We start from the raw sequence: 25885 nt of genomic DNA on the forward strand, positions 1-25885 counted from the left end.
TCCTAGAGAAACTAGCTATTCTGGCCTGAGGGAGTTGGCCGCTGTGAATCCTGGTGGCTTTGACCGCCAACTGCCCCAGAGGTCCCAGGCGGCTGCATGACTCAGAATCCGTAACACTCCCCCTATTCATCCCTCGTGGGACCCCTCAGGAGGCCATTTCTAAGGCATTTTAATTCGGTAATGACTTCTCCTGCCTGTGCCTTTCCTGCTGGGTTCTGGTGTCCCTGTGCCCCCACTTGTCCATTGCTCCACCTTCTCCACTATAGACTACCTGAGCCCTTGGGCCCTGGACTGGCCCATTGCCCTTGTTCTTGAAGCATCTTGCCAAAAGTTGATGGGATGAACTAGCGAGAGGAACGATGTAGCCCAAGGTCTGCCTATTATTGGGCATTCATTTCTGCAATTCGCGGGCTTAAGAAGGGCGGCTGTCATGTCCTTCAACTTTGTGTGCGTGAAACTTTCTGGAATCCAGAAAGACCACAGGAACTCATAGTTCAAGATGGACAAGCAGATAGTAGGGCGATTGAGAGACAAAGATGTTATTGTATGCCACCAGTGGATTCTGACTCCTAGTGCCCCTGTAGGACAGAGTACAAAGGGGTACCCAAAAAAAACAGAAAACGGCTCCCGCTGGGTGGAGCGTTCAGAGTCTGTATTTTCCCGCTAGGCAAGCACCAAGCAACTCGCTCTTAGTTAGTGCACCCAGTGGCGTCACCTGGGAACGGTCTCTCTGGTCACAGTGAACTTTTTCGTGAAAGCAGTTTCCCTCGAATCTGTGTGTGTGTGTGTGTGTGTGTGTGTGTGTGTGTGTGTGTGTGTGTGTGTGTGTGTGTGTAGGCCAATTTAAGAGAACAGCATGTGGCTGTGAAATTTTGTTTCCTGCTCAGGAGAAATGCCCAGAAACTTGGATCTTGAACGCAGCTTCCAAGGGCAGCGCTGTGGGTAAAACTCAAGTGTACACGTGGTTCTGTTTCAGAAAAGGTGAAATGTTGATTGATGGCAAACCTCATTCTGGACGTGGATCAGCTTCCCAAACAGATGAAAATGTCAACTGGACTCGTAGTGCATTTGGATTCGTTCCATCGTGTCAGATGGTTAAATTAGAGGTTCTAAAAAGACTGTGTACTAATATGCTACCCAAAAAAGCCTCATTTGTGTCAGATGTGACTGGTTTTGCCACCACGGCAATGCACCTGCTCATGAAGCCATCTCAGTGTGCGACATTTTGGCAAAAAACAGCATGTCTCCTACCCCATACACCTTACTCACCTGACCTCACTCCGTGTGACTTCTTTTTGTTTCCACAAATGAAGAGGGACATGAAAGGACAGCAATTTGACAACCATAGAGGAGGTAAATAAAAAACGAGGGAAGTTGACCTAGATGAAGGATATACTGAGAAACAGTGCTTCCCGTTTTGATATTTCGGCTGAATAGAGGTTTCTGATTTTGAAACAATATATTTTTTACTTACCCTCAAACACACACACACACACGAAGTCCTGTCAGCCATACAAGCAAATGAGTTTGAAAAATGTTTCTAAGTGTAGAATGTGTGTGTGTGGGGCGGGAGGATGGAATTGCAGATTTGACAAATGTATTAAGTGTATTAATGGAGAGTACTTTGAAGATGATAAGGTTGTTTTGTAAAAAAAAATTTACATAGCTTTGAAAAAACATTACTTTTTTTTTTTTTGGAGGGGGTGGGTAGCCCCTCGTCTATCTGCTCATGGAGCTTCCTAGACTGTTGTCTGTGGGACCAGATCACCACGTCTTTTCTTCTGCCGCGCTGCTGGGTGGGTGAAAACAGCCAGCCTTTCATTTAGTGGCCTAGCCCTTAGCCATTGTCCCACTAGACCTCCTTCCAAAGAATAAAAACTCCAAACTAAATCCACTGCCATCAAGTCTGCCGACTCACACAGCAAAGTGGATCTGCTGCTGCCGATCTCTTAGACGGGGGCTGTTTACAGGAGACAGACGCCTCTCTCTCCCACAGAGCAGTTGGCGCTTTCCTGGATGTTCAGAGGGGTGTGTGTGTGTGTGTTGAATTTCTAAAACAGTTGTTTTCCTTAGAAGATATTTTTATTCTAGTTAAAACCTTTGACTCTTTTGCTTAGCAAATACAGTCCCAGCACCTTGACATGTGTCACTCAGTATTTGCATTTGTATTTGCATTTCAGGCTTTTAATTTCGTTGGTAGGAACGGCTTTAAAGTTCAGATTTCTGGAAATTACACCTGGGTATAAATGAGTTTGTCCGAATCCAATGGGACATCACTCTGTATTATGCAATTACTCACAGGGGCACAGGCATAAATTAGACAAGACACACAATATTGGCATTTCTGGCTACCCAATACAGACATACCTCCCCTTCACCCCGCAGAAGTCAGCCTTGAGAGAGGACGTGCAGAAAGACCCCAGCACAACGCAACAGCTGAGCGTCCCAGCATTGGCCTCAGGCCCAAGCATGGGGACGGGAGTTTGGGACTTGGAACTGGCAGCCGTCCTGGGCTCGGGGTGCAGGGTCTCCCGGGCAACTGAGCCCACTGTGTCCTGAGCTGCACTTGGGGTTTTCTCTAGACAGCACAGGCCAGAGACTTTAGGGAAAGGCCAGTGAGCCCGGCCTCACAAGGAACACGTAAGACATGGAAACCCAGAGACGTGAGATGACCTGACTGTAGTCACAAAGCACCAAAGCAAGGGCTAACGCGCAGTCTCTGCCCCATGGGCCTCATGAGGTCTCCCTGTCTTCACATCCAGTCAGGGCCGGCTTGTCCCTTCAGAAAATAAGAGCTAATCTACAATCTATGTGGGGAGGGGGAAAAGGAGCTGATCCTGAGGACTCAGTGGAAAATAAGTGTCAAGAAAAGACCGAGACACTAACCTGTCGGATACAATTGGTGTGTGGATTGTAACAAGAGTTGTTAAGATCCCCCAATAAGATGGGGAGGTGTCCGTAGCAAGGTCCCGAGTCCACGGTTCAGTGAGACCAGCTCCGCCTCCAGCAGTCTTCAGTTCAGCAGGTAGACGCACCACCAACAGTGACAGCACAGTGGGGGTGCTGACAGGGGAGAGTGCGGGATGCTGGGGACCGGGAGCTCAGAGGAGGCACTTGGCCCAGTCTGGAGGGCACGGAGGAAATGCCAGTGCAGTTGACATCTGAGCTTAGTTTGAAGCCCAGTCGGCATGAGCCAGGTGGAGGACACGGAAGGACATACCAAGCAGAGAAACAGAAGACCAGCACTCCCTCCGCCCGTGTCTGGTGGCCGTGTCCGTAGCCCTAGTCGTGCACTGAGAAGGTTGGGGGTGCAGGGACCTCGCAGGAAGGTTGAAAGGATGGTACCCAGGTAAAGACCAGAGCCAGAGCCTCTCTTTGCTGTAGTTCTCCATGCTCCACCGGCCATTTGGGAGCCTGGATGGAGTTTCTGATGTCCCTGACGTCAGGCTTGCTGCAAACAGCCTGTGTGGAACTCAGCGAGTTCCTTTTACCAAACTCCGCTTCAGAGCCGCGCTTGCTGATCCACCTATTCGCATAGGGTTTACTTTTCACACTCTGCTGTGGAAAAGAGCCGTAAGGACTGGTGATTGGGGTGAGCATCTACAACTCTTCCTGGGATATAAGCATCTACAACTCTTGGGATGTAAACATGTGGGATGTAAGCATCTATAACTCTTCCTGAGTCAACGCCCGCTGCATGTCCTTGCCTTGCACCCGCTTACTGTCTTTCTCTCCCTGTAGGCCTGCTGAGTTAGCTACCAAGTACGCCAACTTCTCAGAGGGCACGTGTAAGCCTGGCTACGCCTCAGCCCTGATGACCGCCGTCTTCCCCCGGTAAGTACAACTGTGTGGACAGCCGGGCCCGTGGCCCCGCGCCAGAAACCCTACCCCACGGTGACTTCCTTCCACCTCCTCAAGCTGGGAAGCCCTGTGCTTACAGTTGTTCCCGTCCCGGGCCCACTCCCTCACTACTACACCTACGCTCAGTCCTTGACTCTACCACACCTACCGCCAGTCCTTAGACTCTACTACATCTACCCCTCAGTCCTTAGACTCAACTACACCTACCGCCAGTCCTTAGACTCTACCACACCTACCGTCAGTCCTTAGACTCTACTACACCTACCCCTCAGTCCTTAGACTCTACTACACCTCCCCCTCAGTCCTTAGACTCTACTACACCTCCCCCTCAGTCCTTAGACTCTACTACACCTACCCCTCAGTCCTTAGACTCGACTACACCTACCGCCAGTCCTTAGACTCTACCACACCTACCGCCAGTCCTTAGACTCTACTATACCCACCCCTCAGTCCTTAGACTCTACTACACCTCCCCCTCAGTCCTTAGACTCTACTACACCTCCCCCTTAGTCCTTAGACTCTACTACACCTACCCCTCAGTCCTTAGACTCTACTACACCTACCCCCAGTCCTTAGACTCTACTACATCTACCCCTCAGTCCTTAGACTCGACTACACCTACCGCCAGTCCTTAGACTCTACCACACCTACCGCCAGTCCTTAGACTCTACTATACCCACCCCTCAGTCCTTAGACTCTACTACACCTCCCCCTCAGTCCTTAGACTCTACTACACCTCCCCCTCAGTCCTTAGACTCTACTACACCTACCCCTCAGTCCTTAGACTCTACTACACCTACCCCCAGTCCTTAGACTCTACTACACCTACCCCCAGTCCTTAGACTCTACTACACCTACCCCTCAGTCCTTAGACTCTACTACACCTACCCCCAGTCCTTAGACTCTACTACACCTACCCCCAGTCCTTAGACTCTACCATACCTACCGCCAGTCCTTAGACTCTACTATACCCACCCCTCAGTCCTTAGACTCTACTACACCTCCCCCTCAGTCCTTAGACTCTACTACACCTCCCCCTCAGTCCTTAGACTCTACTACACCTCCCCCTCAGTCCTTAGGCTCTACTACACCTACCCCCAGTCCTTAGACTCTACTACACCTACCCCCAGTCCTTAGACTCTACTACACCTACCCCCAGTCCTTAGACTCTACTACATCTACCCCTCAGTCCTTAGACTCGACTACACCTACCGCCAGTCCTTAGACTCTACCACACTACCGCCAGTCCTTAGACTCTACTATACCCACCCCTCAGTCCTTAGACTCTATTACACCTCCCCCTCAGTCCTTAGACTCTACTACACCTACCCCTCAGTCCTTAGACTCTACTACACCTACCCCCAGTCCTTAGACTCTACTACATCTACCCCTCAGTCCTTAGACTCGACTACACCTACCGCCAGTCCTTAGACTCTACCACACCTACCGCCAGTCCTTAGACTCTACTATACCCACCCCTCAGTCCTTAGACTCTACTACACCTCCCCCTCAGTCCTTAGACTCTACTACACCTCCCCCTTAGTCCTTAGACTCTACTACACCTACCCCTCAGTCCTTAGACTCTACTACACCTACCCCCAGTCCTTAGACTCTACTACACCTACCCCCAGTCCTTAGACTCTACTACACCTACCCCTCAGTCCTTAGACTCTACTACACCTACCCCCAGTCCTTAGACTCTACTACACCTACCCCCAGTCCTTAGACTCTACCATACCTACCGCCAGTCCTTAGACTCTACTATACCCACCCCTCAGTCCTTAGACTCTACTACACCTCCCCCTCAGTCCTTAGACTCTACTACACCTCCCCCTCAGTCCTTAGACTCTACTACACCTCCCCCTCAGTCCTTAGACTCTACTACACCTACCCCCAGTCCTTAGACTCTACTACACCTACCCCCAGTCCTTAGACTCTACTACACCTCCCCCTCAGTCCTTAGACTCTACTACATCTACCCCTCAGTCCTTAGACTCGACTACACCTACCGCCAGTCCTTAGACTCTACCACACCTACCGCCAGTCCTTAGACTCTACTATACCCACCCCTCAGTCCTTAGACTCTATTACACCTCCCCCTCAGTCCTTAGACTCTACTACACCTACCCCCAGTCCTTAGACTCTACTACACCTACCTCCCAGTCCTTAGACTCTACTACACCCACCCCTCAGTCCTTAGACTCTACTACACCTATGCTCAGTCCTTAGACTCTACTACACCTCCCCTCAGTCCTTAGACTCTACTACACCCACCCCCAGCCCTTAGACTCTACTACACCTACCCTCAGTCCTTAGACTCTACTACACCCACCCCCAGTCCTTAGACTCTACTACACTTACCCCTCAGTCCTTAGACTCTACTACACCTCCCCTCAGTCCTTAGACTCTACTACACCTACCCCCAGTCCTTAGACTCTACTACACCTACCCCTCAGTCCTTAGACTCTACTACACCTCCCCTCAGTCCTTAGACTCTACTACACCTACCCCCAGTCCTTAGACTCTACTACACCTACCCCCAGTCCTTAGACTCTAGGGTTCTCAAACTTCCCAATGCCGTGACCCTTTAATATTTTCCCCCTTGTTGTGGTGACCCCATGTGTGGGCATTTCTGCATGTGGGTGGACCTGTTGGAGACAGACAGAGGAGCAGTGTCTCGGTTCCTAAGACCATGGGACATAGGGTCTTAGGCATCCCCTGTGAAAGGGTCGTTTGACCCCCCCGGTTGAGAACCACTGTCTTAGAGTGTGCCCCAACCAGCTTGTTTCTGTGGAGGGAGGAAGGAGGGAGGATCTCTAGGTGGTGGGTCCCTGGACACCAGGGATCTCGAAGCAGCTGGACCGGCCACCCCACACAGACTGTACAGGTCAGAGCATCGGCGGCCAAGCAAACTTTTTTTGACAGCTGGGGAGCAACGGGCTGACTTTGAGGAGGAATAAGCCAATACAGCAGGGAGCAAAGGGTTTCCCTATAGCACCGCTCCTTTTGCCCGTTTTGCATCGATCGTCTTGTGCTCAGGCTGCAGAGAATCTACGCCAAACCGGGGAGTTCCTTTTACCAAATCCCTCTGAAGGACCTGCCAGGCCCTCTCCCCGCCTTTTCCCCTAAGGTTTTGTTTTCCTGAAGCCTTGCTGTGGAACGAGGCCTTGAACGCTGATTGTCTGCTGTCTGCAGTGCAGGGAGATGATCAGGGCCAGTTGGTTCCCACAGAAAGTTACAGGGAGAGTTTGGGAGTGCCCGGAGGAAACAGCTCAGGACCCCTGTGAGTTGGCTGTAGCACTTGGGCCAGCAGAGAAACTGGGAGCACTGTATATGGCCTCTCGGTTTGGGCTCTGCTCACTGGGGGGGGAAGACTCTCACCTCTCCCCTGAGCAGGCTAAAGGTAGGGCTCATCAAGTGCTGGGAAACGGCTTGCCCAAGTCCGTCCAAGGCACTCATTTTTTCACACACTCCTTGGCGTCTCCAAACCTGAGTGAGCCACGCTCGGCTCCTTTTGTAGAAGCGGGGATTCCATGAACTGTGTGCTGGTGTTCAGAGAGAGGTGCTTTGTGCAGGGTCTGCGTTCTGAGTTGACTCCAGATATTTTGCTTCCTCGGGCTATTTACCGAGCACCTTTACAGTGGCTGGCATTGCGCTCTCTGTTCCTACACATGTTTTCTCAGGCTTACACAGTCCGGTCCCCGGGGAATTTTCCTTGACCTGTATATAGGTTTCTTTGTCTCTCCCACCCCACCCCTGCCGCACCCCACTAATGGAGACTAATATACGCATATCGTTTTAAAACAAGCCAACAAACTCAAAAAGTACAATGGTACATGTGCTCACTCCAGATCCCTTCCCTATAGCCTGCAGCCGATATTACTGCTACCATAAAGGGGGGAGAAATAAACGCACTGCCATCGAGTCAAGGCCGACCCCTGGTGACCTGAGACTGTGAGTTTCTGAGACTGTGACGCTTGGAGCTGCTGGTGGTTTTGAACTGCTGACCATGCAGGTCGCAGCCCAGTGCATAACCATTACACTTCCAGGGCTCCTCATAAAGGGGAACATACTGAGTTTATTACCTGTCCTTTTTTTGGTGGTGTTATATTAATTTAAACAGGGTCTGACATACTATGAGATAAGATGTGGTTTTTCTTGGTGAACATTCTGCTTGCACTTTAAAAGAAAGTATTTTTGCTGTTACTGGGTATCCCACAAATGTCTCGTTAGGTCGGTGTCAGGGCCTATGAAGTCTTCCCTTACCCATACTGATGTAGAACCCACTCATGCTGTCAATTACGGAGAGAAGGCTATTGAAATCTCCATCTACTAGTTTTTGTTTCATGGGGTTTGAAGTTCTGTTACTTGGTACGTATACATTGGAATTGTTATATCCCCTCGCTGATTACATTCATCATTGTTATGAAACGCCCCTCTTCACCCCCGGAAATCATTCTGACATCTCCCTTGTCTGATATTCTTAGAGTCAGTCCGACTTTCTGTTTCTCCCTGCTCCCCCTCTCACCCCAACCTTTTTTCTGTCTCTTTGGATTGATTGCTTTTTTGAGTTAATTTTACCCCTACTATTGACGGAACACAGTTGAGAGAGGAGGCTGTCTGCTTCCAGAAAGAATTCCAGTCGTAGACCCAACCCCCCACCCAGGGCCCTGGGAGACAGAAGGAGTCCGTGGCAGTGGGTTTACTGCGTAATAATGACAACTGTGTTATGCTCCTGTGCCTATCTCAGGGCTCACAGTGTGGGAAAGGGTTTCCAAAGTCTGTGGATGAAGTGCATGATCTTTCCACTTGGTTTTCCTGCGAACGTTTACCATCTGTTTCTATTAATGGCATGTCACAGAGAGTGTAAGAACTTGGCAACAGTGTACTCGATTCCCCTTCCATTCTTTGTACTATTTATACATCCGCCCAACATTATTTTGATTTCTTTTCTAATCCAGCGGTTCTCAACCTTCCTAATGCTGCGGCCCTTTCATACAGGTCCTCATGTGGTGGTGACCCCCCCCCCCCCAACCATAACATTATTTTTGCTGCTACTTCATCACTGTCATTTTGCTACTGTTATGAATTGGGCGACCCCTGTGAAAGGGCCATTTAGCCCCAAAAGGGGTCGCGACCCACAGGTTAAGAACCGCTGTTTTAAACTGTCAAGTATTAGTTACAGTGACTTACAAGTAAAGGGGAAAGTCTGTAATTTACCCACGACTGGATCTTTGTCTGTCTTTCCCCTTTGTGCGGCTACACATTTCCATCCTTTTTGTCTGGCGTTGCTGCTGTTTGGGAGGGGGGGAGTTGTTTTGTTTTTTTACTAGACTTTTTTTAGCATCATCACTTATGCAGGCAGTGAAGTTTCTCAGCTTTGGTTTGTCACAACAAGTAATTTTTCCTTCGGTTTTGAAAGTTTTTGTTTTTGTATGGGGGGGGGTAACAAAAATTTAGGCTGGTGGGTCCCTCTTCCCCGCCCTTTAAAGATGCCCTCCCTGTTTGTGTTTTGAGCTGGCAGTTTCTGTGGGGTGCATTCCTTGGCACGCACTGCCCCTCCCCTCCAGCCGCCTTCAGGGGGGGTGCTCGTCAGCACAGGTGGCGGCAGGCGGCCTAGGTGCACCCTTTTGTGGCTTTCTTCACCTTGATCTCGCTCGGGGCTAATGGAGCTCAGCAGACCACCTGTCCCTTTACAGTTTTTATCACGTTTTGAACTTTTTTTTTCTTATTTCTTCAAATATCTTTCTCCCCAAACCCTTCACCCATTTCTGAGCACTTTCTGGCCCCAGGTCGCTGCGCTCCAGGCTGATCTCTTACTCTGTTTTCCGCCGTGGTCATTGCGTCTCCGTGTCCGTGTCCGCGGCTCTTTGCCTTTGTGGAGTGGGCCCGCCGTAACCCTGCAGGCCATTTCATCTCCTGTCATTCCTTAATTGTGTCCGTGTTACTGTCTCCGTCAACGCAGAGCACACATCTGTGAGAGCTGTTTTGACATTCTGCTCTGGTAATTTGATCATAATTTCTGATACTGTTTCTGTTGATTCCCCCACCCCCAATTATTTATGGTTAATGTTTTCCTGATTCTTTGCATTACAAGTAATTTATTCATTTCCTTCCAGGCTATGTGAATTTCACATTGTTCCGTGAAAGATTTTGTTCTATTCATTTAAATAGTGCTCGATTTGTTCTGACTTGTAGTTCAGTGACTCTGAAGCAGCCGCATCCCTTTGAGGCTTGTGTTCAACCTTGTTGGGACAGGTCTTAAGTCGCCTTTTGTCCAGGGCTAATGTGTGCCCACTGCAAACGACACCAGGCTGCACCAGTGCCGCGTGCATTGTTGTGCATCTTTGAACTCTGGCTGGTTCGTGGAGCACAGACCATTTCCACGCCCGTGTGGGCACCAAGAATTGTTTGCTCTGCTCCTGGTGCTCTCAGTTTCCTCTCATGCGCGCCTCGATTGGTCCTTCGCCTGTGACTTGAAGGGTCTCCTGCAGATCACCAGAGCTCTCGGCGCCGCTCCCCCCGCCACAGTATTCTTCCCCGCAAACAGCCAGTTTTAGCTTCCCTGGAATGTCATCTGCCTCCTCATCTCAGAAAAGCCACTGGACACTGTTTGGGTTTCCCATCCCCTCCCGGTGGGTCGGAAGCTGTCCTTTGCCAGGCAGTCGCATGGGCACAGTACCGTGCACACCGCGGAGACCACGCACACCTGTCTGGAGACAAGCATAGCAGAGTGCTCCTGAGGAGGGACAGGCTGAGTCTTGGTCGCCCGTGTTGGGGCAGGTTGTCAGGAGTGACCAGCCTCTGGAAAAGCAGAGGGGCAGTGGAAGGAGGAGACGGGTTGCCACCGTGGCTGCAGCAGTGGGCTCGCAGCTAACAACCCCGGTGAGGTTGGCGCAGGCAGGGCAGCGTTTTGCTCTGTTGAATGCAGAGCGCTGTGTCTTCCCAAACAACAGCGTGGGGATCAGTAGGGTTTGCTTTGTTTCCCTTTCCAGATGTCAGGCCAGCGTCTGGCTGGTTTTCTGGTTCTCTAAGGCGGAAGGCAATTTGCACCGTGTTACTCCGTCGCGGTCCGAAGCAGCAGCCCCCTCCTTCGTTGGTGCGTAGCCCGCCATCGTGTTGATGTACCGAAGCTGAGACGTAACGTCCCTGGTGCTTGACACTTAGGTAGTTTCCGGTCCTGACTATTACGCGTGTCACTTTAACGAGCAGTCTTTTCTTGTGCATACTGTCCCCCATGTGCGAAATTTGTCTAAACTGAAATTATATTTCTACCACAAAAGTACAGGCATTTATCATTTTGATGGATATTGGCAAATTCCCTTGCATGGCAGTTTCCACATCTAGTGTCTGAAGCTGTCTTTCCTGCGTCCTACTCGCACTGTTGCGTTTGGATTATTTATATCTTCTTAGTCATCGGATTGTGTACGGATGTGTTGCCAGGTTGGGAGGCCAGGTTTCGGTGCTTGTTTCCTCGTGTCACGTTCTTTTGCTCATGTTTCTTGGCATTTTGACCAAAAAATACTAAGCCCAGGATGTCGATGTTGTACCATCCCGACTCCTAAGGGCTCGATGCGCCTCTTGGTTGTGCTATTTTGACCCGATCTCAGAAAGGCAGCCCTTAGCTCCTAACGTGTTGGCTACCAAGTGCTTGCCAAGCACCTGCTGTCATTCTGTGCCTAAGCCCGCCCTCCCCAGCCCACGCCACCGTTGCCCTTGGCCATTGAAGAGGGGGTGCCGGTATGTCATCCTGTCCGGGCTGCAGCTTCCCGCTTCTCCAGGAAGCCGGTCTCCCTGCCTCAAACCTTTTCTTTCTCAAGCCTCCCAGCCTGCTCCCCTTCAGATGAGTGAGGCGGAGAACGGGGCCGTCAGATCCACAGGAACACAAATTACTGGCGCGCACGCGCCCTGCTCTAAAATCTCAATCCAGGCCTTTCCTACGTTTGGTCCCCTCCTCACTCCCAGGTACTTGTCCGTCACACCGCCTCACGCCAAGCTCTGTCCATTGTGCTTGTTCATGACCACTGTTGCCCATGGTTGGCAACCCCTAGCAGAGCCTTCTGCATGGAGCAGGTACATCGTGTTTGCTTCATGAGTGCATTTTAACGTCTGTCTTTGGGAGCAATGGGAGGGGCAGCACTCCTTCAGTAGAGGGGGTTGCTGACAAAAACTATCGTGACATGTGCCCATCCATGACGGCTTGGGAAGAGCTGGAGGTTTGGAGGGAGGAAGTTGTCCCAGCTGTCTACAGACGAGCATGACGTAACTGAGTCATAAGTATGAGACCATCCCAGAAAGATGTAACCTTAGAGAAGTAGTAAATGGATTCTGTTTTCTCCCTGACTTTTGTTGTAATCAGATGAGTCTTTTCTGGGAGAAATTAAAAAAAAAAAAAAAAACAGAGTAAGTTACAGTAAACAGGTAAAATCTTAGTTTAAAGAAAAAAGCAATTCATAAAACCGATCTCAACACACCCGTTGGCCTAATGATACTTGGCTGCTAGGTGTGAGTGGCTTTCTGCTTTTCGTGACAAGCCGGGCTCCGGCCTCCCGCGGAGCCAGTGGGGCCTCTCCCAGTGGGACCCGTCGTGGGCCAGTGGTGACAGTATTAGCCCCCACGGCTGCTCGCGCTAAAGCATTTCCTGTGTATCAAGTTCTTCTCTCAGTCTTTTCTTCCTTCCCCCCTCTTTCTGTTTGACCCTCCTCGCACGTGGACAAGGCCAGTGCGTGCATTGGCTCAGCTTTCAGCATGAGAAATGGAGGGGTGGCGTCGGCACGCCGTGTGCCCGAGGTTTCATAGGGAGGAGGTGCTAACGCTGGGTTGGGGAAGCACGTGCTTTGACCATAAAGCCCACGGGTCTAACTACTGCATGTCCCCTTCCCCCCACAAGTAGTGTTGCAGGTACGGGCTGCCAGGTGGCCAAGGTCGGGGCTTCCCGAGGGCCTAGTGGTGGCTAATGGCCCCCCGTCTACAGAGAAAACCGCACTTCACTTGAGAGGGGTGCCCGCTGTGTCCCTGCGACTGTGTGTCTGTTTTTTCCCGTATGGCCAAGGAATTGTTTATGTGGTCCAAGCTGGCTGCATTCCCCCAGAATCCAAGGCCAGTGTTTGATACCTTGCTGAGCGATCTGAAGCCGGAAGTCTGGAACGCCGAGACAGAACCACTGCTGGCTGCTTGAGAAGACACGGGAGGCCTTTTCCACTGTCCGGCGGTCTCCTGGCCAGAGTACCTCGGTGTTGGGGTATCCACACACTCCAAAGCCCCTCCCTCTCAGCCCTTTCAGAGAAAGGTCATGGAGCGTCTATCATGAGCACCAGGGAGGGTGGCCAGAGTGAGAGACAGCCTTGCTCAGTTTTGTTCCATAGCATGAATTACAGAGCTGCACTGCCCACTTTTACAGAACTGTCATCCTTTCAGACCGGGAGCTAGTTGGGGTCCAATCCCAGGAGAGTGCTTTTCAGTTCCACTCCTCCCCTTCCTGAAATGCTCCTGTCGAAGCCATGCTCTTATACAATCCACTAGAGGCCTCTCCCCTTGGCTCCCTCAGAATCATTTGGCAGCACTGACCTGTCCCTCTGGGTTGGAATCCTCCCCTTGCTAATTCCCTATCCAGACTCCCTCTTGGTTCTCCTTCGACCTCCCACTCTGGCTTTTCCTCCGTCGTCCCTTTTGCAAGCTCTCTCCCTTTCTGTGCCTGTCCTTTGATGGCAGTGTTCCCCACCCTGAAGGTACGGCTGGCCTCTCTTCTCTCTCCATGGCCGCAGCTCATTTGAAGGTGGGGCTGACTCCCACGTCTGTTCATCTGTTCGTAGCCCGCCTCTCCCGCTTGCCTAGGTTCCTGCTGGACAGCTCCATGTGGACGCCTCTCAAGCATCTCCAACTCAGCATATTCATTCCCTGGATTTCCCCTGACCCTGCTCCGTGGAAGACTCCACTGTGCACGCTGTCCCCCAGGAACCCAGGAGGCGGCTTTCTTGCCCCTGCGCCGTGTGCAGACACCGATGGGCTAGACAGACTGGATGCCTGCCCTCCACCAGACTTCCGCTGGAGCCATTGCCGCCCGTGTTCCTCTGCCATCCGTGTCCCAGCCGCCACTGGGAAGCAATCAGTCCTTCTTAGGCTTCTGCGGTAGCTCCGCTTCTCGTCTCCTGGGGACCCTTCTCCCTCTTCCACCTTCGAGGAATCTTGCTCCCCCGTCCCGCTGGTGGCCTGTAGCTGCAGCCCATCCCATTTCTCCCCACCCCTGAGAGTGGGTCTGCAGGTGATGGCCAGGGGGTGCATTTCCTTTGGCAAAGGCCCTTCCCCAGGTGGCCAGAGCCCCACGCGACTTTGCACAGGTGAATGTCGCAGGCCCGTCAGTTCAGTTCAACTCTCCCTGGCTGTAAGCATCTGCCGGAGGAGGTGAAGCACGGGTCTCCACCTGCTACCTGCTCTCGGTAGGATCAGAGTGTCCTCCCGCTGCCCCCGGTCAGGGCCTTCAGAGCGCTGGCTCATCCTCTAACTTCCCCTGGAAGGCCAGTGCCAGGCATGGTGCTTGGGAGAGTGCCCAGGCAGGGTCACCGGCCAGCTTGAGCCTGTTGTGGGACTCCAAAGTGACACGGGTCCATTTGCTGTAAGATTAGCGCACACGTCTGGGGTGAGGTGTTGGCAGCAACGATTTAGCAGCGCACAATAAGTTTATATATGTTCAATCTAATTTTCAAACATCAGTTTTATATTTTGTATGTATGATTTATTCGCGTTTTCTGGCAACCGACTTTAATGTCTATTGTATCAAACGATCGCTCCGTGACAGACCTGAAATTTTAAATACACAGCAAACAGCTCCTTCTCCCCGCTGGTGTGAGAGGCCAGGGGAGTCGGACTGGAAAAAGTGCGGGCAGACTGCGCCTCACAGGCAGGGAGGACGAGGCTTTGCCGCGCCTGCTTTGGACATGCTGCCCCCAAGAAGGACGGTGCGCGGGAAAGCGGAGGGGCGGCGAGACAGGGGGGCCTCTGTTGACACTGTGGCGGCCACAGTGGACTCGCGCGTAGGAGCACTTGTGAGGATGGCCGGACCACACGCTGTTTTGTCCTGTTTGGTCGCTGTGGGTCCCAACTGACTCCGTGGCACTTGACAACAAACCCACAAGGGTTAAGAAGCGCTTGACCTCTGAACCTTCCTTTCCGCATCTCCACCCGCTTACTCGGGGTCAAAGCAGACAGCAAAACGTCCAGCACGCACAGGACATTGGCTAGAAGGGTTGAGGACTGGGTTTGGAGGCACAGAGAGGGGCCTTAAGCTGGGAGGAGTGCTGAGAGATTGCTCAGGAAGACTTCCTGGTGGGGGCTCTGCCTGGGAGGACAGGGCTGCAGAGCCAGGTCAGACACAGGGGTGGGGAGCAGCGCCCCACCTCATGGACGCAGTCCAGGCCCAGGTCCAGGCCCAGGCCCGGAACCCAGCGGTGCTCAGAAGCACTGTCCCTGATGAGAGCAGGCAGGCAGGCTGCATTCCTGTGGCATTTGAGGATTGATCTTGTCAGATTAGCAGCTTTGCTTTTCTTGGTTCAGATACAAGATCCCCACGTGGGGAGCCCTGCTGCCTGTGAAGATCAAGAGCTGAAGACCTGGAACGTGAGCCTGGCTCTGCTCCCACAGGGAGCCAGGCTCCTGGCCAGGAGCAGCCCGGAGCTGGCTGGGGGCGGAAAGGGTGGGCCCAAGTTTCAGCTCCACCCACACAAGTCCCACCCACCCCCACCCACAGCAGAGGCAGAAACTCTGCAGAGGGAGTGATGCAGCATTTCCCAGACGTGGTCCTCTTCCCGGCTCTGTCTACACCACCCTTCCCCAGGGCTACTGTGAGCCTGTCCCTGCCGCTGATAAATAGAGGCCAGAGGAGAGGAGCAGGCTAAAGCCTCACCTCTCCCAGGTAGAGGCAGGACTCCAGTCCGTGCCCACTTCCTGTCAGGAGAGCTTTCTACACTCTGCCCTGAGGCCTCGCAGAGCCCCGTCCAGACCATTGAAATCACCAGAGGGAAGCCACAGCCCTACCCAGAGAGAGCCTGAGGCCTGATTTCCTTCATTCACAAAGATCTGAGCTGAAGTCATCCATACACTAAAACCCAGAAGGTGGACAAGGTTGACGGGTGAAGGGGAGAGGTTTGAGCAGCATGGCCTCGCTCTTGAGAGCCCCGAAACCCAAGCATGATTGGTGACAGCACCTGGACAGCAGGTCTGGTGACAGCTTGCCTGGGACATCTTCCTGCCTCTGTGTGGGGTCAGACACATCTTCACCTCCCTGAGTGCCACTGGCTGATCTGGGGACAGCTTGGGGGCCGTGTGAAAACACGAGACCTTTCGATCTGCTGCTAGCCCCTCAAGGATCTGGGCAAGAGGCCCCCACAAGCATCCCTCCAAATGAAGACGGTCCCCCAGCGGGGCCAGAGTTCTGCCTGGGGTCCAGGCTCGGCCGGGAATTCTGGGCCTGCTCAAGAATGTCCCTGTGCCTGCTATCAGCGGTGGCCCTGCTCCCGTGCTCCCAGGTGACTGCGATCTAAGCAAAGGGCTCTCTTAGATCCATACCCTCCCCGCACCATGGTGCAGACCCCCAAGTCCAGCTGGAGGGGTTGAGGGTAGGAGCTTGCTCACTGTGGGTTGGCCCTTAAGCCATTTAGGACCCGCCGGTGTCCCTGCCTCTACCCCTGTGCTCTTCCCGTCCCCGCAGAAGCGGTTGCATGCACCGCTGCCCTGGCCATCCAGGTTCCCCTCTCCCCCAACAGACGCTTCACCTGCTCCTAGGAAGGGTGCCAGGAAAATGCCCACTGGTTCGATTGTGTGAGCTCACGTGGCTGCCCGCAAGGCAAGAGCCTTCCTGCGAAGCCCGTGGGCAGCCGCTGCCTGTGGTGTCGCCAGCTCTGTTTCTAGCCATCTCTTCCTGGGAGAAGGAAGGACAGCACCGGAGGCAGCAGGGCAGAGCCCAGCCTGGCAGGCCCTGCGCTCCAGGCTGTGGAGAAACTGCGCTGGAGACGCGAGTCCCCAAGGTACTCCTGCCCGGCAGAGAGGCCGCGTCCTTTGTAAGCACAGGCACAGCCATACGGAGGGTGAGCTGGGCCGTCACACTCGGGGACTCCGGTGCAGGAAGAGGGGCAGGGCCAGCCCTTCTCGGGCCTCTGAAAGTGGCAGGGCTCTGCCCTGTCCAGGCCCAGGGTGGGTAGCTGGTCACCGCCGAGGGAAAGCCCGTGCAGACATGCTCTGCAGCCACCGGGTCTCCTCCCGCTGAGGGGGCCAGGGCGGCCTGCGGGTGCTGCACTTCAGACCTGTTCTAGGGCTGCCCTGGATCTCAGGACGTAAAGCGCCTTTGAGCGGTGGCAGAAGTGGCCTCTGGGAGACATCTTTGTCGCCTGACCTCGACGTTGGCTCCGCCATCCTGTGTAGTTGGCCGTGCCAGAGTCACGCCGCCCATTCCAACTGTGTGAACAAGACAGATGCTGCTGGAAGCGCCCACCCTCAATGAAGTGACAAGACCCGGGGCTTTGGGATCAGCGGGCCTGGCTTTGACTGCTCCTCTGCGGAGCCTTAGTGGCTTAGTAGTTACACACTGGGCTGCTAACCACAAGTTCAGCTGTTCGAAACCACGGAGCACTCCTCGGGGAAAGACCGGTCCTTCTACTCGCGTAAACTGTCCTGCCGGGTCACTGTGACTTGGAATCGATTCGATGGCTGTGTTTTTATCAGTCATTTTGAGCGTCGGCGTCCTCATCTGGAAGATGGTGGGGAGGCCCCCTGCCTCCTGGAAGCTCTGAGGGTGATGTGAGATGCCCTGCAGGAGGCCCCTGGCTGGCTGCCGGGCCTGCCGAAGCCCGTGATCGTTGATACCGTTCTCCCCACACGCCCCGCGGCCTCCTCTCTGAGAAACCTTCCCGTCATGTCTCTGGCCTGGGCGCTGTCGGGACTTGTCCAGGCCGTGTACACAAAGCCAGGTGATTGGCATCTGTTGATACAGGAATGCCTCCACAGATCAGGAAGTGTGGCTCTTGGCAACACCAGCCACACAGGATGCAACTGATAACTTGCAATTTCATTCAAAAGGCTCCTGACAGAGCTGTCAGAGCACCAGGGAGCCGATGCCTCTGGGTGCCATCACCCCCAGGTGGCATTTACCCCAAAACCGCAGTCTTGACCCCCTCACACTGTGTGCACGCTCCTCCCCCAGCCTGAAATGATCCCTCCACCCACCCCTGCAGCTGTCTTCTGGACGCAGGAGGCTCCCTGCGCAGGGGCAGAGGACACGCTCCGCTCCTGACCCCTGCTTCGAGAGGGCGAGTTCCTCACTGTGCGCAGTTACCACAGAGGAGTCCTATCGGTACCCCCCCCCCCCGTTCTCCCCGGACCTTGCAGGGGAAGGTTGTTGGGTGGAGGTGAGACTTTTCATTCCCCGGGTCCCCAGGCAGAGTCGGATGCGGGCTCCCACAGCTCTTCACGCACCCCCAATTGTTTGTCTGGTTCCACCTCTGATTCTCTCGTTGTCACCACTTTTATTTATTATTATAATGTTATTATTTTATATTTCATTATACTATGTATCAGTATATATGTCCTTGTTCTAGGATATATTATTATGATATATCACTATTATTATTAGCTGAGTGAATTAGGGACCGCCTCCACGTTCCTCCCCTTCGTCTGCCCTGTCAGGACAGTGGTCACTGCGGGGCTGGCCATGGGATGGGGAGTGTGGGGGGGGGGGTGCCGACCTGTGCGACTCTTAAGATGTTAAATCTCGACACTTCTTCCCTCGAAACACTGAGTTTGTCGATCCCCCTCAGCTCCCATCCCTGGGGACGGCCCGTCTGCCTGCTCCCTCGCTGAGTGCATTGAGGTTGTGTGCCATCTCTGTGCTGCCCGGGCACTGTGAGGGGCCTGGGGGTGGGGGTGGGCTGTGGAAGGCTGACCGCCAGGGGAAGGGAGTTGAAGTTGTCCCTTAGTTGTGTAGTGACATCTAGGCCTGGCTGTGGGGTGGTGGGCTGTAGAGCTCCCCCCTTGCTGTATCCCCAGGATCTCGCCCGGGGCCACTGACAGCATCAGGTGCCTGCCACCCCCAGCTCTGGCCAGAGGCAGCAGCCTGTCCCGGACTGGACACAGTCGCATAACAGCTCTGGGGAGCCGCCGGGGCAGAGAACAAACTAACAGACTAGCTCATGAATGGCTTTGCGTGGACCAGACAGACAGACAGAATGACATCTGAACAGATTCTTCTGAGCAAGTCTTCTTGGCATGTTCACCCAAGTCAAGCCCAAACAAAAGGCTGTTGATGGCATTTCTTGTGCACCAGTCACGAAAGCTTCAGACCGAGGCTGAGCAATTTCTGCTTCTGCAGCTCAGAGACCATAAAGAATGAAGAATGGCTTGGGGAGGCGTGGCTCCAGCACAAAGCCAGGCCCCCCACCCCCCCAGGACTAGACATGTCTGCACAGCATGTGGTCTTAATCCTGGGAGACTTCTACTGAGGCTCCCAGCTGGCAGAGGATGCCCCGGGGCATGAGAAAGCTAGGGGCTCCTCATTTGTGGGGATGGGGACCAGGCCACTAACGAGATCCCCATGTGGACTCTACCCAGGGTGACTGCCTGCCCACTCCTGAGCCCCAGGGCCCCCCCCTGTGAGTCCTTCCCCTTTCCAGCCCCACCCCCGCTGTCTGCCAAGCTGTGCCCAGAGCTCTGAGGCCCAGTGACAAGCGAGACACGCCCAGTGAGTGGGTGAGCGGGACACACGGCGCAGTGTGGTTATCTGTGGGTGGTGCCCGGGCGAGATACATGGGGCTGTGGTTCCTTGCCCGGGCGATAGGCTCAGTAGATGCCAAGGATGCTAGGTGGCTCAGACAGTTAAGTGTTTGACTAGCTAGGAGGTTTGTGGTTCAGAGCCTCCCAGGGGTATCTCAGAAGACCAGCCAAATGATCTGAGTTCCAAAGAGCACGACCCGGTCACCCCTGCGGAGGAGTTGTGCTCTGCACACACGGGCTCACAACAACAAGCAGCAAGTGCACAAAGGACTAGACTGGCTCACAGCTCTCTGGCTTCAAGGATGAGGAAGACGGGGGTGTCGTCACCGGTTTTGGTTTCTGGTTTCAGGGACTTGCACACCTAGCTCTGGAGTTAAGGCGAAAGGTCAGACCTGGAGAGGCTGAACCGTCTTGGAAGGCGGGCAGCTGGAATACTCGGCAGCAAGGATGGTGAGACCTGGTCTCATGCACTTGGGACATGTCGGGACAAACGAGCCCCTGGAGAGGGACATCGTGCTTGATAGAGGGAGGCAGTGAAGAGGAAGGCCCTTGACAAGATGGACTGACACAGCAGGCTCAAACAAGACATCAGTTGTCAGGGAGGTGTTTTCCCTGTTGTACACAGTCACTATGCGCCTAAACAAACTCGACAGCCCCTAGTCACTGTAATGTTGGGTCAGGCACCAGTCGGAGGAGGAATAGCCTGCCTGCCTGCCTGCCGCATCGGACCAGGGGGCCACAAATCAATGAGCCATCTGCCTCGGCGCCAAACACAATGATTAAAACATCCCCCTTCCTCAGAATTTTTATGGACGGAGACCCATTTAGAGCCTCCGAAGCTGAGAATCCTCTCCCCTTCCTCTTTATTTGCCCACTTGCGGTTTCTACCCAGTCCCTTTATTGCTTTACACCCCCCCACCCCCCGCTGACCACTTAAAGCTCTCCACCACAGACAAGCGTGACTTCTCCGGTCTTGCCAGTGGGGGGCGTGGAGTTCGCCCTGGGACTTGTTTCTCTCCCTTTCCCTTCTCTCCCTCCAGGCAGCATACTGGAGTCCGTGAGTCCCTCCTGGGAAGCGCAGAATAAACTCCCCATTTTCTTCCCTCTGGCCTGGCTTCCGTTAATCTTTGCAGTGAATTTAATAACAACAGATTATGAAAGGGGAGTTCCCAGTCTATAGAGATCATAGGTTCACAAGCACCCCTTTTCAGAATCAAGATCGCTGAGCGCCCCAGGGCAAGGACAAACATTTGTGCTGTAGCTCATGGTCCTGGACAAAATGCTGGTATCTGCTTTTGCAGTCTCCTGGCTCGTTCCAGCGCCTGCCCCGCCCCCACCAGGGGGATATGGCCACTTTGAGAAACAACTGTACAGATGAAGTAGTGCCGGGCAAGAATGTAGACAGCGTTCTTGCCTGGCAGCTTCCGAATAAGATCTGCCTACAGACCTGCTCTGTGTAGCAGCGCCGTGTTTTGAAATGTAGGGAGTGACTTTCAGCAGGGTATGCAGCCGGACTTGGCTACAACTCTGCCACTTCCATGGCCCACGCGGTGCATACAGTCACCGAACTTCCTGACTCGTGTTGGCAATTGAGCTTTCGAATTTTGGAGGAGGAAGAAGGAAACAAGACAGAGCATTGGGGAATAGCAACACGTAAGTGAATCGGAGGAAGAAACAGTGAAGGAGAATGAGAAAGAGCGACCAGAGAGATGGGGGCAAATCCAATGAGAGAATAGTATTTTGTTTCCTTCAGAGTCATAAGCGAGGCAGTAAGTAGTGATGGATAAAATCAAAATTTCATTGGACCCAGCAATTCTATTCCTAAACATTAGCCATAACAAATACTGTACCCGAGCACACAAGCGACTGCACAAGATGCGTGTCGCAGCATGTTTGTATGGCAGAGAGAGAGCCACCTGAGTATCTTATGGTCCATTCCTATGATGACATCGGGTGTCATCATGAAAAACAGCCAGGTGAAACTATGCTTATTGACATGGCTCCGCAATTCATTGTGCATTTTAAAAAGACAGGCTCTAGAACAGCACATGTCTATTTATGGGTAGAAAAGTCTGGAAGCCTTCACACACAAATCACAGGAACCTCCCAGAAGCTAAATCTAGTAGACCTTTTCTGGCCTCTGTCCCTGGGACCGTTCATGGCTCTTGACAATGTTAACCCATCTTGACTTCTTACTCCTTGTCATCTGGCTCTGGACTTTGTCCCACAGGCTGGTCTTCGGGCCTGAAATATGGCAGACGCGGCCCTGGGAGAGCCCATCAAAGCTCGGGCACAGCCAGAGCAAGGCACCTAGTGGCAGAGCCTTCCTGGAAGGGAGCACGTAGGGGCAATATGTCCCTGGCTTTTAGTTCCTTTGAGTCTATCTGACTCTTCTGGAATCAGATCCTTCCCAGGGTCTCCGAACACAAGTTTCTTCTCCCCTCCCTGCCCCCCCCCCCAACCCTCTAGCAAAACTGCCTGGCTATCCCCTCTCTCCCACGCCATCTGTCCCATCAGGGGGTTATTTTTAACAGTATTTTGTATACCATGCTTCAATCCTGGCAAAACACCAGCGCTTTGGAATAGACACTCGAGACGGAAATAGTCTTCCCACAACCTCCTCGTTTACCAAAGTTTTTCCTTTTAAAGCGAGGAAACAAGTTCCCCAAACTGTAGGCAGACGCCCTAGAACGTCCCCAGGTCCTCCCACTGAGGGACTGAACTCCCGGCCTCAGCCTTGGAGGTCTGGGTGGTGGCTGAGCCGCCTGCTGCTGCTGCTGCTGCTGCTTCGAGCGTGTCCTTAGTGCCTGGGAAGAGAAAGGCCCTCCTGGTCCTCTAAATCCCTGTGTCTCAGAGCCCCCCACTTCCCCCAGCCCAGGGGTTCTCAACCTGGGGGTCAAACGACCTTTTCACAGGGGTCGCATATTTCTGATGGTCTTATGAACCAGGACACCGCTCCTCTATCTGTCACCAGACGGGTCCACCCACATGCAGACAGCCCACATACGGGGTCACCATGACATGAGGAGCTGTACTAAAGGGTCGTGGCAATGGGAAGGTTGAGAACCACTGCCCTAGCCAGCGGCTCTCCTCTTCTCGAAACAGCCCGTCCATGTCGAGGTGAGGTCAGGAGATGCAAAGTCATTCAGTTAGTGCCCCTGGGGTGCGAGGGCGGTGTGCTGAAGGTACCCCGAACAAATGGAGCCCGTCTGCTCTGTCGAGGTTCGGAAGTACAAAGCTGTGACCGCCGTCCGCCGGCCCCTCTAGCCAAGCCGCTCTGCAGTCATGCGTCTCTCAGGGCCGCGCTGTAAAGCCAATTCTGTTTTCTGGGTCAGTTCTGTTTCGCTACTGTTCCCTCCAGAAGGTGCCCAGAAAGGAGTTGGCAGAGGTGGCCTGCCAGGCAGAGTGCAGCCGGATAAGGATATCGGATGCTTGATGCTCCCAGTAGCGAGCGCCAGACACCCAAGAGACACGCTCCTTCCTGTGGTCGTGCCACCCTCACCGTGAGCCAATTCCTGCCAAGCACTGATTCCCCTTCCTCCTTGGCTGGGGTTTAGGGGCCCAAACCAGGCCATGTAGCTGCCTGTCTGGAGCTCTATGGGCCCCGTTTCAGCCCTCAGCGTAAGTGGTGGCCTTCCTGGTTCGTTATCTTCCGTGGGTTGATGACTAAGCTGTTCTATCCTTAACCAAGATAAACCTGGAGCAGAATCACTGGGCCGGCGGGAATTGAGCAGGACTGTGTGCCCAAGCTGCTGGGCTGAGCGCACTTGCAGGGCGTTGGCCACATGCCCTTCTGGGACCTGGTCACAGTGCGCACGTGGTGTTGGAGAGCCCCGTGCCCAGGGGCCGTCCAGTCTCTGAGCTCCACAGAGTTCAAGAAGGAGCACCCACTTTGGGGTCAGAAGTTCTGGGCCGCAGTTCTGTTCATCCTGGACAAATCACTTAGACCTTGTAAAATCAGCTTTCTTTCTTTTTTTAATTAGGGGAAAAATCCATGCAGTTAACTTCAAAAGGTTTTGTGAGGATGAAGTAAGGCAGTGTAACGAGAAACAGGTGGTAATGACTTCGTAGACGCTTGCTGACCACCTGGCAGTGCTTATGCGCCCAGTGAGTAGCACGCAAAAGCATCACACGCTGCGTTTCGATCCCACCGGGAACTGGGGTACACCACACCAGGCCATACAGTCACAGGCTGCGCCGCCGCAGGGGAGCAAGGGAGCTCACCCCAAGGAGAGAAGAACGTAGCCTGGCCCTGGGTGGGGGGGAGGCAGATCAAAGGTTGAGAACAGTCAGCCTTAGGCTGTCTCATGGAGAACAATGACATCAAAAAACTCCAGCTGCTGGCAAGTTCGTTCCAATTCTTGGTGATCCTGGGTGTGTCAGACTAGAACCAGGCTCCGTGGGATTTTCACTGATGGTGACTTTTTATTTTGTCAGCAGTTTTATTGGCATATGATTCACCTGTCATATAACCCAAATAGTTTAGTCACACCAAGAAGAGTTGTACAATCATCACCATAACTGGTGTGAGAACATTTGCTTCAGTCTTGTACTCATTGCTATCAGCTGCCCAACCGCCCCTGCCGTACCACCAAGGGACCATGAATCCAGTTACTGTCTACAGAATTACCTATTCTGGATTTCATCGAAAGGCATTTTAAAAAGTAAGACCCAAGATGCTGCTCTTTCTGATAGCCGGGCACCATCTAGTTTCTTCACCACACTTTGCTACAGCACCCAAATCTTCAGTGATCTCTCTTCATGAGGGCAAGCATCAAGTAGGGTCATGTTATAAGACCTACTTGTTCTTAGACTGGGGCTAGAATTAAGTGCAAACCCCAAGTCCTATGGTTTATAGATCTCTCTTGTTCACCTTGGAGCAGTGGTTCTCAACCTGTGGGTCACGGCCCCTTTAGGGGTCAAATGACCCTTTCACAGAGGTCGCTTGATTCATAACAGTAGCAAAATTACAATGATGAAGTAGCAACAAAAATAATTTGATGGTTTGGGGGTCACCACAACATGAGCAACTGTAGTAAAGGGCTGTGGCCTGAGGAAGGTTGAGAACCACTGGCTCAGAGACATCACGGTCATTTTATGTCAGAGCGAATTATCAGTCATCTCCCTGGGCACCACTTCCGCTGCCATCAGGTCAGTGTTGACTGGCAGCATGCATAGGGCAGGGTAGACTGCCCCTGTGTAGACTGTGGCTTTTCGAAAATGCATCACCAAGCCTTTCTTCCAAGGTTCCTCTGGGTGAACTTGAACTGCCAACTTTTTACTTTAGCCTGACTCCAAACCTTTCCATTTGTGACACCCAAGGACGCCCTAGTTGGGAAGAAGAAGCTTCTAAGCCAGTATTTTCCACAGTGGGCAGTGCTACCCCTCAGGGGTCACTGGGGAGATCCGTTCATCCTGCATTGTGGGCTATAGTACAAAAGTTTGAGGTGCCGAGGATGCTGAATAATTTTTGCTTTTTGCCCTGCAAAGGGGGTGGCCGGCCCAATCTGTGTGGGAACCTCTGCTCTAAGCCCCAAGGAGGCAGAGGTGGGACTTCAGAATGAATGTGGTGTGGGCAGAAGCTAGTTGGCACGAGAAGGCCCGGGCTGGGAGAGCTGGCTGTGGTGGGAGCAGGAAGGTGGGCAGGCATGGGTGCCGGGCAGAAGAGGGCACTTTGGACCTCAGTGGGAAGCTCTCTGTACACGGATGAGGACATTGACAATGCAGGAGAATACTGGAATACGTGGCAGAATACAGTCCCTAAGGGAAAGGAGGGAAGGAATTGGCCTTTGACCTCAAGGGGGATCCTTCTAGGATTCCCCAGCAGGAGAGGGTGGTAGAAGTACAGCCCAAGGTTTCTGCGTGCTCAGTAAACAAGATGAAGGGGTTCCCTTCCGATGGCTCTTCTCTTCTCAGCAAGCAGGCAAACAGACCCAGTGCTGCATATGAAGGGCCAGGTGGTCGGATTAGAGGTTTGAGGAGGAAGAAGGAAAAACAACCCACTTCCATTAAGTTGCTTCTGACTCATCATCACCCATTAGGACAGAGGAGAACTGCCCTTTAAGATTTCCACGGCTGTAAATCTTCGTGGGAGCAGACCTCTTCACCTTTCTCCTGCAGACCTTTGAGAAGGGTCGAGAAATGTGGAGAAGTCTGCAAGAGCCTGACCGATGGAGGCAACCAGTCTGCCCAACGGAGAGAGTCCGTGACCCCTCTTTGTGGCTGTGTGGGTTTCCCCCATCAAGCTTAGTAGCTCATGTGTCGGGTC

The 25885-nt window shown here is 53.2% G+C and overlaps 1 protein-coding gene across 3 annotated transcripts in view; it reads left to right on the top strand.

Moving 5' to 3' along the window:
• The window catches only part of ST3GAL3 (ST3 beta-galactoside alpha-2,3-sialyltransferase 3), a 239393-nt gene that overhangs the window by 155776 nt on the left and 57732 nt on the right, over positions 1 to 25885 (top strand). For all 3 annotated transcript variants that reach the window (XM_075555119.1, XM_075555100.1, XM_075555110.1), the window contains one exon: positions 3742 to 3834. In XM_075555119.1, coding sequence (XP_075411234.1) covers positions 3742 to 3834 — 93 coding nt within the window. The remainder of the gene's footprint in view (positions 1 to 3741; positions 3835 to 25885) is intronic.

This window comes from Tenrec ecaudatus, chromosome 1 (assembly GCF_050624435.1).
Source record: "Tenrec ecaudatus isolate mTenEca1 chromosome 1, mTenEca1.hap1, whole genome shotgun sequence".
NCBI lineage: Eukaryota > Metazoa > Chordata > Mammalia > Afrosoricida > Tenrecidae > Tenrec > Tenrec ecaudatus.